The 12563-nt window shown below is 44.2% G+C and overlaps 1 protein-coding gene and 1 pseudogene across 3 annotated transcripts; one reads left to right on the top strand and one right to left on the bottom strand.

The window, feature by feature from the left end:
• Positions 1–1584, bottom strand: part of LOC119540714 — a 35453-nt pseudogene extending 33869 nt beyond the window's left edge.
• Positions 1585–4027: 2443 nt separating this feature from the next.
• Positions 4028–12307, top strand: LOC119539228 (HLA class II histocompatibility antigen, DP beta 1 chain-like). Of its 3 annotated transcripts, XM_037842568.1 has the most exons (6): positions 4028–4193; positions 8745–9008; positions 10470–10751; positions 11263–11373; positions 11753–11776; positions 12079–12307. In XM_037842568.1, exons 1-5 carry the CDS (start codon positions 4097–4099, stop codon positions 11758–11760), a joined length of 762 nt encoding a protein of 253 aa, XP_037698496.1. In that variant the 5' UTR covers positions 4028–4096; the 3' UTR covers positions 11761–11776; positions 12079–12307. The 3 variants fall into 3 exon arrangements, with proteins under 3 accessions (XP_037698496.1, XP_037698497.1, XP_037698495.1); XM_037842569.1 differs by lacking the exon at positions 11753–11776; XM_037842567.1 differs by having other exon boundaries at positions 11753–12307.
• Positions 12308–12563: the final 256 nt, after the last annotated feature.

The following is a 12563-nucleotide window of genomic DNA, read 5'->3' as shown; positions in this document are numbered from 1 at the left end:
GTATCTTCATTGGTGTATTGGAGACACAAGTCAGAATGCAGTAGGTTGAGGACTGATTAAAATAAAAGAAAGTTAAAAAGCATTATAAACTTCTTCAAGAAGCTTAGCTACAAAAGTATGGATTCAGGGAATATCTCCAAGGTAGAATGCAGAATTCAGGCAAAGCTGGTTTTTATTTGTTGGTTGATGTTTGCATTTTCTAAGTTGAGAACATGCTTACATGTTGAGGGAGAAGGAAACAGTAGGGAGAGAATCACTAAAGGGAAAGCCAAATTAATGTATCTTATCTATAGAACACCCTAAAAAATATCCATGTATATGAAGATAGGCTCCTTATGATGTTTATTATAACACATTGAAATTAATGTAAATGACCATCAACAGAGCAATAGGTACTTTTTTCTCATTAGTTTAATCTCCTCTTCACTTCTATCAGTCCCCCAGAATCCACAGCTAAAATAAAATGGTATGGGACCAAGGTGCATCTTCTGGAATCTGCTCTTATATTAAGAACTCTAACCCTTCACATCCCTAGATTTTTAGGTGGCAATATGTCAGGACAGCAGGGAAAAGTGTATTCACTGTAATTTACAATCCTGGCTGAGCCCTTGTAGCTGTACAAAGACTAAGTCTCTCAATGCAGCAAACAGTCCCCTGGGTCACTCAGGATTTGAATCACAAGGTTGACAAAAACATAGAAACACCACTGTCTTGGGAGAAGAAAGCATTTGAAGTACCCACAAGATCCTGGCAGGGTCCTAGGATACTGGGAGAGAGGAGGAACACAGGATCTTACAGCTTTCTCTCCTGGATCCTAACACACGGGACCCATAGCTCAGAATCCCTCAAAAGCAGCCACAAGAAGTGGAGGAGAGGGATCCAGAGTAGTACATGGGGCAGGGGATCCATGAACGGTTCAGTTAGAAAGTCATCGTGTGCAGAATTCTGGGGTAATGCGAACAGTATGATCATCGGAAGTGGGTCTGGGTTTAAGTCTTGGTTCTTTGACTTGGTCTGTAACCTTGGAAATATATTAATCTTTCTGAGTTTCCATTTTTTTCATTACTAAAATGAGTGTAATATCATCTTCCTTGAAGTTTCTTTTGAGGAGAAAATGAAGAAAGATGCTAAGTAAGTGTCTAGTAAATAATGGCTGCTGTTGTTGTTATGACAGCAAGTGGGAACAAAGGAGAACCTCATCAAGGGAGTAGATACAAGAGAAAAGAGATAGGGAGGAAAAGAGATCAATGAGTCCCTGAGATCTCTAATCCCAAAGCACCAATTTTTGGCGTCCTGCCCCACCCCTCACCCTCACCTTCTCCAGTCCTTCTGAGCACTCACCCTTGATGGCCCCAGCTCCTTGAAGACTCATCAGGAAAGCCAGGGAAAGGGCTCTCAGGATCAGAGCTTTGTTCTGGAACATTATCTCTTCAGGGTTCACGTTGTGGGGTCTACAATGACCCCCAAGATCACAGGAACAGTGTGGAGGAACTTGGGCTGGGTGGAGGCAGACAAGAGCTCTGAAATTGTGGGCTTGTATCTCCCTGAAAATGTCTAAAAGGGTAAGGAGAAAACAACATGGCTAGCTAGGCTCAACCAATCAGGGAACTAACAGAGCTGACAGTGTCAGTTGCTGGGTAGAGAGGATACCGGATGAGGCTGGGAAGGAAATGGGAGAATTTTCAGAAACCAGCAAGGTCAAGGTCCAATTTATAGTACACTTTTCAGGGTTAGAGAAAGAGACTTGAAAAGATGAGTCACACTAGCATTCTTCTGACAGCAATTGGTTTGTACTATGTTCTGTGATAAGATAGGGTTCGTCTTCCTTCCTTCATTCCCGATCCCCACCTTCAACATTCAAGTTATCTTTGATGGTTTCTTCTAAATAATTTTTTCAAAATTATTTTTAAATTATTTCACCAAGTTTACAAAAACATTCTGCTAGTATTTAGGTGTAAATGAATTACCTAATAAAAATATAATTAATCTTGTGCTCACCTGCCTCTTCTTTTTTGTTTAATTAATTATGTAAAAATTTTATAGTTTCATTCAGAGGTTTTAAAGTTGTTATTTAAGCATCTTTCTATTCTTGGTTACTTTTGTTAGTGAAATTTCCAGAAAATTCTTATTTATTCAGGTTTCTTATTATTTGAGTTTGTCTAGTGTATAAGCTGTCTGAATGTAATGTTAGTTTTTCCCTTTAAATTACTATTCATTTAGTTTCATTTTCATGTAAGAATGAGCACCCTTCTTTTGATCTTGTTTTTAAAAGCAATTTCTCGAATGTTTTTCTATTACATGTAATGCGCATTTTTTATTAATTCTGCTTACCATATTTAAGGAATTATTTTTCTATTCTTATTTTAAATATTTTTATTTTGGAGTATCTGTTTGGTATTCATACATAAGATCACAGAACAATTAATATTTAATGTAATAATGAAATATACTCTATTAGTATTTTTCTTATTTTGTGGTATCCTTGCATTAATAATAATTAGTATTAAAATTTAGCATAACAATAACCTTAGTATGCTCCAGAAGCTGTCTTCAGTGCTTCACAAGTATTAATTCTCACATCATACCAAATAGGTAGGTATTATAAATGTCCATTCTAAATATAAATTTCCTGAGCCATGTGGGGGTTAAGTACCTTGTCCAATTGTCTGTAGCAGGCAAATGGCAGAGTGAGGAGTGAATCCTGGAAGTTTACTGCAGAACCAGAGCTTTTTCCCACAATACTATGCTGACTCCTCATCCCTAATAGACCTCTTATGCTATGTAATTCTTTTTGTCTCCTGCATTTTATACGCTACCATTTTATTTACATTTTAATATATTAGTTAATAGTTGATGTTGGTTTGACATTTTCTTCATTAAATTTGTGGTCCAACAGGATCACATTTGTAAGTTTGTAAAATAGGGAGTAATGTTCCCTGAAAGTTGTGAAGTCTTCACTGTAAACACATGAAAATCAGATGTTTTGGAGGATATAGGATCCTTAATGATTTTTTTTTTTTACTGATCTATTTATATTCTCTTTACTTTTTTTTTACTGATCTATTTATATTCTTTACTTTTTACTGATCTATTTATATTCTCTTTATTCTTTTTTTTAACTGATCTATTTATATTCTCTTTACTTTTTTTTAACTGATCTATTTATATTCTCTTTACTTTTTTTTACTGATCTATTTATATTCTCTTTACTTTTTACTGATCTATTTATATTCTCTTTACTCTTTTTTTTACTGATCTATTTATATTCTCTTTACTTTTTGAAAGCATTTTCAGATCTATTTCTCCCTTTTGACCTTTAAAGTATTGCTGTAAGAGCAAGTTTTATCATCACCATACTGAAGATGAAGAAAGGAAAGTCTAGAAAAAGTAATTTCCTTCAAGTTGCAGTACATACTTGGTGGTAAAGCTGGTGTGTCCTCACTCTCAGGTGCAAGGTCTCTGCACTGGGGCTTAGAGACCCTGGTGAGAGTCCTCCATGGAGACCCTCAGTGCCATGCACCCCTCAGGGCTAAGCAATCTCTGGGAGAAAGAAAATACAGATGGGAGCTGCTCCTACATATCCCGTTGAGCATAGGCCAGGCATGCAGACTCCAGGGCTCATTTTGTATTTGGGGATGGACAGTCTAATCCTGCTATAAATCTTGCCATGAATGACTTTTTACACACTCTGATGGCCCTTGCTCCACCCCAGACCATGTTCTGTGGGTTTTTGAGGGATGGCAGGTGGGGAAAGGGAATGATAATCCCCAGAGAAGGGCCACTAGCATATCTGAGATCTGCTTCAGAGCGAAGAAAACACACAATCTCCCTCCTCCCTTATCCAATTACTCAAAATAAGTATCACTGTCCTCCATCTATCAATTGTCAGACCATTCATACTAAGCTTCTGCCCAGTGAGTGATGAGTCATATCAAGCTCAGTGTTCCTTGGTTGCTTTCTCAGAATCTGTCCAATCCCAGGAGACACAGGAGACTATTTTGGTCCATGGTCTCTGATATTTCAGAGGGGAGTGCATTTAGTGAGTCCTTCTCTGACTGCAATTCTCTCCGCCTCGCCATCCTTTTCCACCTCCACAATGGTTCTGCAGGTTCCTGAAGGCCCCTGGACAGCAGCTCTGACAGTGTTACTGATGGTGCTGAGCAATCCCATGGTCCAGGGCAGGACAGCTCCAGGTAAGTGCAGCAGCTACTCCTGGAGGGCTGCCTGGCTCAGGGGAAAAGTGCTGGGGCCTTTCCCTTTTAGGTTCCTGACCCTGAGAGTCCGTGGGGGCTCCTGACACAGCCCAGGGTCCTTCCTCTCCAGCTAGAGAATCAGGCTCACCCCTCGTTGCTATCCTGCAGGACTATCCTCTCTCCCAGGGACAAAGGCACAATGAATTGGGAGACCTAGAGACCTAGGATGGCTTTAGAGGGATGAGATTTCCAGAGAGAGGCCAGGAAGTTCAGCCTCCTGGACAGAATCCAGAGGGGACTCCTGGAGACTCCCTTGGCTGGGGTGCCTGGGCTCTCAAGATCACCCTTCTGATTCAGTGCTCAGGGAGAAAGTCTTCCATTCTCTAGGGTAGAACAGAAGCCACCCCCCTTGGACAGTGACAGCAACTTCATCAGGGAATCCTTAGGCAGGACTAAGAAAGACATGACTAAGGGAGAGACTCCCTCGTGCTGCCTCCCTGTGGCCAGTTCAGTATTATGGCTCCTCGGATGTGGTGTCTGTCTCTCCAATGTTTCCTAACTTTCCAGTCCAAATTTACATCCAACACCAGAAGACACAGGGCTGAAAAGTAAGTCATCTACATCTTTCACTAACTCTCATCTTTCCTTTCCTAGCGCCTTCCTCCTTTAGCTCCCTCCACACATCTCCCTAGAATATACCACCTTCAATTCACTTCCCCAGTTTCCAGGAGTAATAGCTTGAATCTCCTGAGTACAGCTCCTCAAACCCCTAGGCCCCTCTCCTCTTCCACTGAGCCCATTTGCTGAGATGGGAGGGAAACCTGCAGGTGTTAGTCCCAGAGGGTGCTGGTCAGCGGTGGAGCCTGTGCCTTCAGAATCCTGGGAACTGGAGAGGGATGAGTCTGGGAAAGAAGTCTTTGGATGATGCTGATAATGTCCAGCAAGAGGCAAGGGGAAGCAGTGCTGTGATCTTGTAGGAAGAGCTGTTCTGTGGGATAATGGGCAGTAATGGGAGTGGCCCAGGAAACCCCAGAGGTGGGGTGAACAGAGGGCAGTGTGGTGTGTGTGATGGGGGAGGGAGAACTGGGGGGGGGTGCAAAGGGTGGGTTGAGACTTGTAGGAAGAATGAGATGAGAGTGTGTAGGTATGTGAAAGGGAAGAGGGAGGTAAGCAGAGCACCCCGTGCAGAACAGGTGCTCAGTAAAACCTGCGAGAGTTGCTGGAATCAGGGGACACCAGATTCTACAATTCCCCTCATGCCCTTCAAACATCATCCAGATTCCCCCTCCTCAAACAGGGCAGAAAAGGAAAGGCAGGGAAGGGTGAGCTTTGGCTTGAAGGGGCTGGGGGGCGGGGGAAGCCTGGCTGAGACAAGCTCTAGAGAGCATGAGGGGAGGCAGCAGATGGGGCTCGAAGAAACCAAACTCATGGAGGCAACATCCTCTTATCTCTCACAGACTTTTAAAATGAGCTTTTATGAATGGGGTTCCCAGTCCCCATAGGCCCTGTTCCACAGTTTTATGACTGGAGTTCCCCCGCCACCATACACACCATTCCAGGGTTTTAGTACCAGACTCCCAAGTCCTCCCTGTCACACCAGCTGGGCAGTTGCAGAAACTGAGGGTGGATTTGAATCTTTTTATATTTACTGTTTTGTTGTCTTTGTCCCCATGTAAAATCACTGGGAGAAGGAGAGGTAGAACGATATGAAGAGTCAGCAAAAGCTTCCAACCATTAAATCTTGTCCAAATGGCAACTCCACTTGAGATTTTCCAGTAGTCTATGGGCTGAACTGGTCCTTCTCAGGTGTTTCTTTAGAATTTTGCACTTTATTAAAACATCATCCATTGGAAAGGGAAAGGGAACTAACAAAATATTGAGCAGTGCCAGATACTATGCTACATGTTTTACATGTACTAATTTCTTTAATTCTCACAGCAGTTCTTCAAGGTAAATGGTATTAATTCTCTTTTACATTTCAAGAAACGGAGACTTAGATTATTGTCCAAGATCACTTAGCGAATATGTTTGCACTGGGACTTGAACCATACCTGTAATATGTTCTTTTTCTCACACCATACTGTCTCCATTTTATTGTAATTATTTTTTTAAATGTATCCTGTTCCGGATGAGAGAAGACTTTACTTAGATCTGAAGTTGTTGAACTGTGCTCTGGGGAACTCAGAGTTACTGCAAGCGTTCCACAAACAGCGTAAAGTTTCTCATACACAGAAAAAATGAAGAACACACTCATCACTTTGCAGATAAAAAGTGATGATAAAAGCTTTGCAGATAAAATTGAAAAAAGTTGATGATAAAACTTTGCAGATAAAAGTGAAGATAAAAGCTTTGCAGATAAAATTGCATTTGAAAATTAAAAAGTGAATATTGGGGGAAAGAAGTTTCAAAATTACTTTTCTATACTGACAGAAATATTCCCCCATTGATAAACGGGAGGGGGAAACAAGGATTCATCTATTAAAACTACAGGAAGCACCTTCAGAGCTGGGTGGTTGGGTGGAGAGGAGTAGGTGGCGGGCAGAAGTAGAAAGACTCCTAGTCTGAAGAGGGCTGGAAGTTTGGGAAGCTGGAGCACAAAGCATCAGGAGAGGTGGCAGGTCAGGATTTTTGAGCCAAGAAAGAACTGGGATCTTGCCTTCCTATTGCAAAGACTTGTCTGGTGGCCCCACCATTCTCCTCTGTCCTCTATCATCAGTTGTACAGCTTCTGGTGAGCAGTGTGGTAGGAGGGAACTCACCAAAGTTATTCTGGCCAACACTCCAATGACAGATGGCAGCCAGATCACCCCCACATCTGTCCACCTCTTGCTCCTGGAAACTCTAGACTGGTTTTTCTTCTATCCTCAAGAAGGTTTCCCAAATTTAGGGCTAGCACCAGCAGCAGAGCTTCATGTGGGACGTTGCACTCATCATATTTGGCCTCAACCTTTCCCATTTCCTCTTATTTAGTCCTCATCTGACAAGGCAAAAACCAGGTGCAAAACACATTTGCAGCCACACCACACTTGTACTTTAAAGGTGGTCTCAGAAGTTGTGTGATAAACTGGATCTGATATTTAAATTTGTGATATTCTGTTTTAATGAGCTTGCTATTAAACACACATGTGCACACACACACACATTTGATAAACTTTTTAGCATTCCCTCTTATGTTCCAGGCAAACAATTCATTTTATTTCTTTGTTCATTCATTTCACTGATACACAAATATTTACCGGGCACTATGTTAGATGCTGTATATATGAAGAATAATAAGCTAGTGATTAATGTAAGAAGTTACAGTGTAGAAGATGAAACAGACGTGAGAAACAGTCATACCACCTTAGTTTCCCCAACACGACCAATAACAGACCAGGCCCAAAGAGACTGAGGCAGAAGCAAACACAAACGTGTTTGATCATCGTTATTTCTGTGCACATTCGCACCTGTCAGAACACTGCTGGTGGCACACATGGGGAGACCTGCTGCATTGCTTTATATTAGAAACTACATCATCAATAACTCTGGAACAATGGCATCCATCCCGAGGTCCTGGATATTGTGATTATTGTCATTGATCAGCTCCATTGCACACATTTTGAGGTCAAGTCTTCCTACAGCCACATTTGAAAAGTGAAAAGATATGTTAACATGGAGACTAGGAAGTGTTTCTTACACCAAGCTTTAAGAAATTTATTTCTAGATTTCCAGCATACACACAACCAGAACAAAATTGAGGTAATACAAGATGTAATAGTGACACATATGAGAGAGCACCTAACTGTGGAACGGCAAGAAATAAGGCAATGCTTCCTGGAGGAGGTGACACTTGAGCCAAGCTCGCCACCAGGATGACAGTCAGGAAGAGGGTTCAGAAAGCGCGGCGCTGCTCTCGTTTCCCCAGCTGCTTCTGGCCTGCTCTTCCTCTGCCTAAGGACATTTCCCTACCGCTCTCCCTGGGGAGAATCTGCCCCCCGCCCTGGAACCCCAGTTGAAAATCACCTCCCTCCCAAGCTCTTACTCCCCTCGACTCCTCCAGCTGCCCGCAGAACTGATTACTTTCCCCTCAGTGTGCCCCCCACTCTCTGAAGATCAATGAATCGCCCCCTTATCATTAAATGACATATATATATATATATATATATGACGTACTTAATTTTACTTTTCCCTTTTAGACTTTGAGTTTCCCCTGGGCAGGGCCTTTCTATTACTTAATGCCGGCAAGGGCTTCAGAAATAATTTCGTTAAATCTTTTCCTTTCGTGGATGAGAAAACCGAGGTCTAAAAAAGTTCTGTGACCTGCCTAAGATCCTCAAACTCGCTATTAGGAAAAAAAAAAAGTACTTTAAAATCCAGCCCTGGGGTGGGGAGGTTTGGGAGGATACATAGTAGCTTGTACATGAAATGGAATGTACACGCTCTCAATAAATGTGACAGAGAGCTCGTTGAGTTGAAGCATCGCAGCCCTGCTCGGCCACACGCGCTGGGGAGAGCCCGGGAGCTCGGGGACTCTGGGGTCGTCGCGGGCTCAGCGCCTCCCCGCGCCCCGCAGAGAATTACGTGTACAACTTCCGGCACGACTGCTACGTGCTTAACCGGACGCATCGCTTCCTGGAGAGGCACTTCTGTAACAGGGAGCAGTTCGCGCATTTCGACAGTGGCGTGGGGCAGTACGTGGCCGTGACGGAGCTGGGGCGGAGCTTCGCCGAGCACTGGAACAGCCAGAAGGACCTCCTGGAGGAGAAGCGGGCCGAGGTGGACACGGTGTGCAGACACAACTACGAGCTGAACGAGGGCTTCACGCTGAAGCGCCGAGGTGAGGCTGCGGGCCGGGAGCGGACGGCCGCGGCGGGGGTCGGGATCCGGCGCGGGGCGGGCGGGCCTTGAGGGGCTTGGGTCCTCACAGCAGGCGGGAAGGAGGACTTTGGGCCGAAACCAGTCCACGGGTGATAGGACACGAACTGGACCGAGCGTGAGATGAGAGAAGACGGGACCCAGAGAAAAGCGCCAGGAGGCTGGCAGGCCCGAGGGCAAAGCGGGCGGGCAGGGAGCCCCTGTGCGGGGAGGCGGTGCGGTCCGTTTGGGGCCTGCGGGTTTGAGATGCTTGAGGGACCCCCAGGTGCTCCACTGATGGACAATCATAGTAAGGGGCCTGGAGCTGGGGGGAAGGATCTGGGCTGGATGAGATTATCTAGGGAGAGGGGATCCGGTGAGGAGAGAGAAGGGGACAGAGGAATGTGAACATTTGTGATGATGGCAGTTTGAACAAGTTTGTGTACAATGCATAGTTCAAGTCTCTGCTTTTCCCTGACCCAGCGCCTACTCATGGTGTTCGTGTTCTCTGAGAAGTAGAAAGGAAAGAACTAAGCTATTAAGAACATAGAAGCTGTGATGTGGAGAATTACCCTGAGTGGGCTCTTCTCTGGGAGCAGAGGGATCCTTTCTGCCCTCCAGAGGGGAGAAGGATCCTGGTAGCAGAGTCTCAAAAGAAGGGACTGCACTGGGTGTTGGGAAATCACGAGAAGGAGGCAGCAGCATGGAAACTGACCTGGGAGCAGGGGAGGAGGGGACATCAAGTAGAGAGAGGCAGAGAGACGGGCAAACCCTGATTATTCATGAGAACTCTCAAGGGACCCACAAAGACATAATTGCAGAGGAGGAACTTGGGAAAGGACTAGAATTCCCACTAATCAAGCATGTGAGGGCTCAGAAAATTGGTTTTGGAGATATTAAATATAAAGATTTTGGTTTTTTGGAAGGGAGGCCAGAAGGTACACAAGTTATTTAAAGAATAAGTCATGTCAAACTTACTTCATTTCCTTTTTATTTTTCTTGCAATAAAATTATTAGATTGATAGAGAAGATAATGCAATTATCAGGATCTAAGTATATCTTAGTTTCAAGAAATTATTTGAACTAATTTTGCATCCTTTTCTTCAAGACAGAGCATTGAAGAGATAGTTTCACAGCTGGTTAAACATTCTTTGCCTAAAAACTATTAGTTAATGACTTATGACTTATACTTAATATAGTTTATAATATAAATTATAATATCCATTTCGGCTAAATGTGCTATAGAGTGCTGCCTTATCTCTCTCCCATTCTTCTCAAACTTAATATGTAATTGAAGATGTATTTGTATCTCTTCAGTACCATCCTTATCCACTAGCCTAATTGTGTCATTTTTGTTTTAAACATCTAGAAATCCATTCCAGACCCAGATGTCTAAGAAATAACCATCTCAAATGCCATTACCTTTTCTCTTTCCTGCTCCTAGTCCAGCCAAAAGTACATGTCTCCCCCTCCAGGAAGGGGCTCCTGCAGCACCACAACCTGCTTGTCTGCCACGTGACGGATTTCTATCCGGGCAGCATTGAAATCCAGTGGTTCCGGAATGGACAGGAGGAAATAGCTGGGGTTGTGTCCACCAGCCTGATCCGTAATGGAGACTGGACCTTCCAGATCCTGGTGATGCTGGAAATGACCCCCCAGCAGGGAGACGTCTACACCTGCCAGGTGCAGCACCCCAGCCTGGACAGTCCTGTCACCGTGGAGTGGAGTGAGTTACCCCCTCATGACCCTGCGAGACCCCATACTCTGAAGAGGAGGGGACACTGACTCTGGATCCCCTCACTCTGTCTTATGTGTCTATATGCTGAGGTCACATCTACCTGTCTTCTTCGTATACAAGCCCCTGGCAATGGAGACTTGTCTCCCTGGCCTAGTGAATCCTTAGGACTCACAGTTGGCTGCCCTTGTCAGAAAATCTAGGGAACTGAGACACCTTCCTGAATGGCCCTCGGACATGGGAACAATTCTCTTCCTTCAGGCTCTCAGCCTACCTGGGGTTATTTTGAGAGGCAGCTACCAGAATCAGTATCTGTCTCCTTGGTACATCACCATCCTAAGCTCCAGAACTTGGGGGTCCTTTCAAAATTTACCCCTTATCCAAAGTGCATCCCTCTCACTGTCCTCCTTCCAGCATTCTACATCTGGCTCCAGGACCTCGGCCAGGACCTGAGGGGGTGCAGCAGGTGGGGGTGAGACTGACCCTGGGTCTGTTCTTACAGAGGCACAGTCTGATTCTGCCCAAAACAAGATGCTGACTGGAGTTGGGGGGTTTGTGCTGGGGCTCATCACCCTTGGAGTGGGCATCTTCATGCATAAGAGAAGCAAGAAAGGTAAGAAACCTTGGGGAGGTGGCTGAGACTTGCCTTTCCCCCGTCTCACTCACCCACTTTACGTAATAAGGGTCTGAGCTGAAAAAGCAACTGCAGAGTCCTGGAGATCCCAGAAATCAGATTGTTGACCAGCTAAGCTGGCCTGTAGGGAGCGAGGAATCCCCAGGCTGGGATCTTTTCCCATCCAGAAGCATGAGCTGCCCTGTTACGCAGGTTAATGCAGGGGCTTCTGTTACTGATGGGGCCGTCTACAAGCAGCCCCTGCCTTAATTCCCAATGACAGGATCAGGGCAATGGCCGTTTGGGATGGGAATGTTTATCTAAAGTATCTAAGGTGTTTTTAATGGCTGAAAGTATCTCCTCCCCTCTTTCCTTTTAGTTCAATGAGGACCTCTATAAACAGGTAATATTTCTGCCTCATTTTCCTTGAGGGGTGAGTGGCAGACGGATGTCATTTCCTTTCTTGGCATTGTAGCTCTGAGGCATCGACTGGGAAAAAGAGCCTTGGAGCCTGAACTTCCCTTTCAATCTCAGCCCTTGGGTGAAAGTAAGGAAAGAGCAATCCTTGGCTCTGTTTATGAAGGAAGCCTAGAAAACTGCTTTTTATCAGGGCCAAGAAAGTCTCTTGCCATAAATTTTCTCTCCTGGGACTTAGAGGAAGAGATGCCAACAAACCTGGGAAAACATTTTTCTTTCCCCCCACAGGTTCCTGATCTACCATGAAAGACTATATGTGCCTTGGAACAAGTATTTCTATGTTTCTTTAGTCCCAGAAGGCTTGAGTCAGACCCTCAGCTTCCCAAGAGGATGTTACTGCTAAGTAACTACTCTGAAACCAGTCTCTGTAGTTCTACTCTTTGATTCAACGCACAGCATCTACAGAGCCACTAACCAAGTTCCATTCTCCTTACCTCCATAAATAATCAAAATCCAACATGATTGTCTGTTTTCTTTTGAGAATATGTACCAAGGCATCTCTCTCATTGACTTTTTTAAATTTAATTTTATTGAGACTGTTCACATACCATACAGTTATCCAAAGTGTATAATCACTTGCTCACAGTGCCATCCTACAGCTGTGCATCCATCATCACAATTAATTTTTTTTTGACTTTTAGAACATTTTCATTACTCCAGAAAAGAAAACTCAAATCCTCCCATGCCCCTAACCACCACCACCCCCTCCATTA

This window comes from Choloepus didactylus, chromosome 7, assembly GCF_015220235.1.
Source record: "Choloepus didactylus isolate mChoDid1 chromosome 7, mChoDid1.pri, whole genome shotgun sequence".
NCBI classification, from domain to species: domain Eukaryota; kingdom Metazoa; phylum Chordata; class Mammalia; order Pilosa; family Megalonychidae; genus Choloepus; species Choloepus didactylus.
The sequence above is the reverse complement of the archived record's forward strand: the minus strand, read 5'-3'. Positions and strand labels throughout refer to the sequence as shown.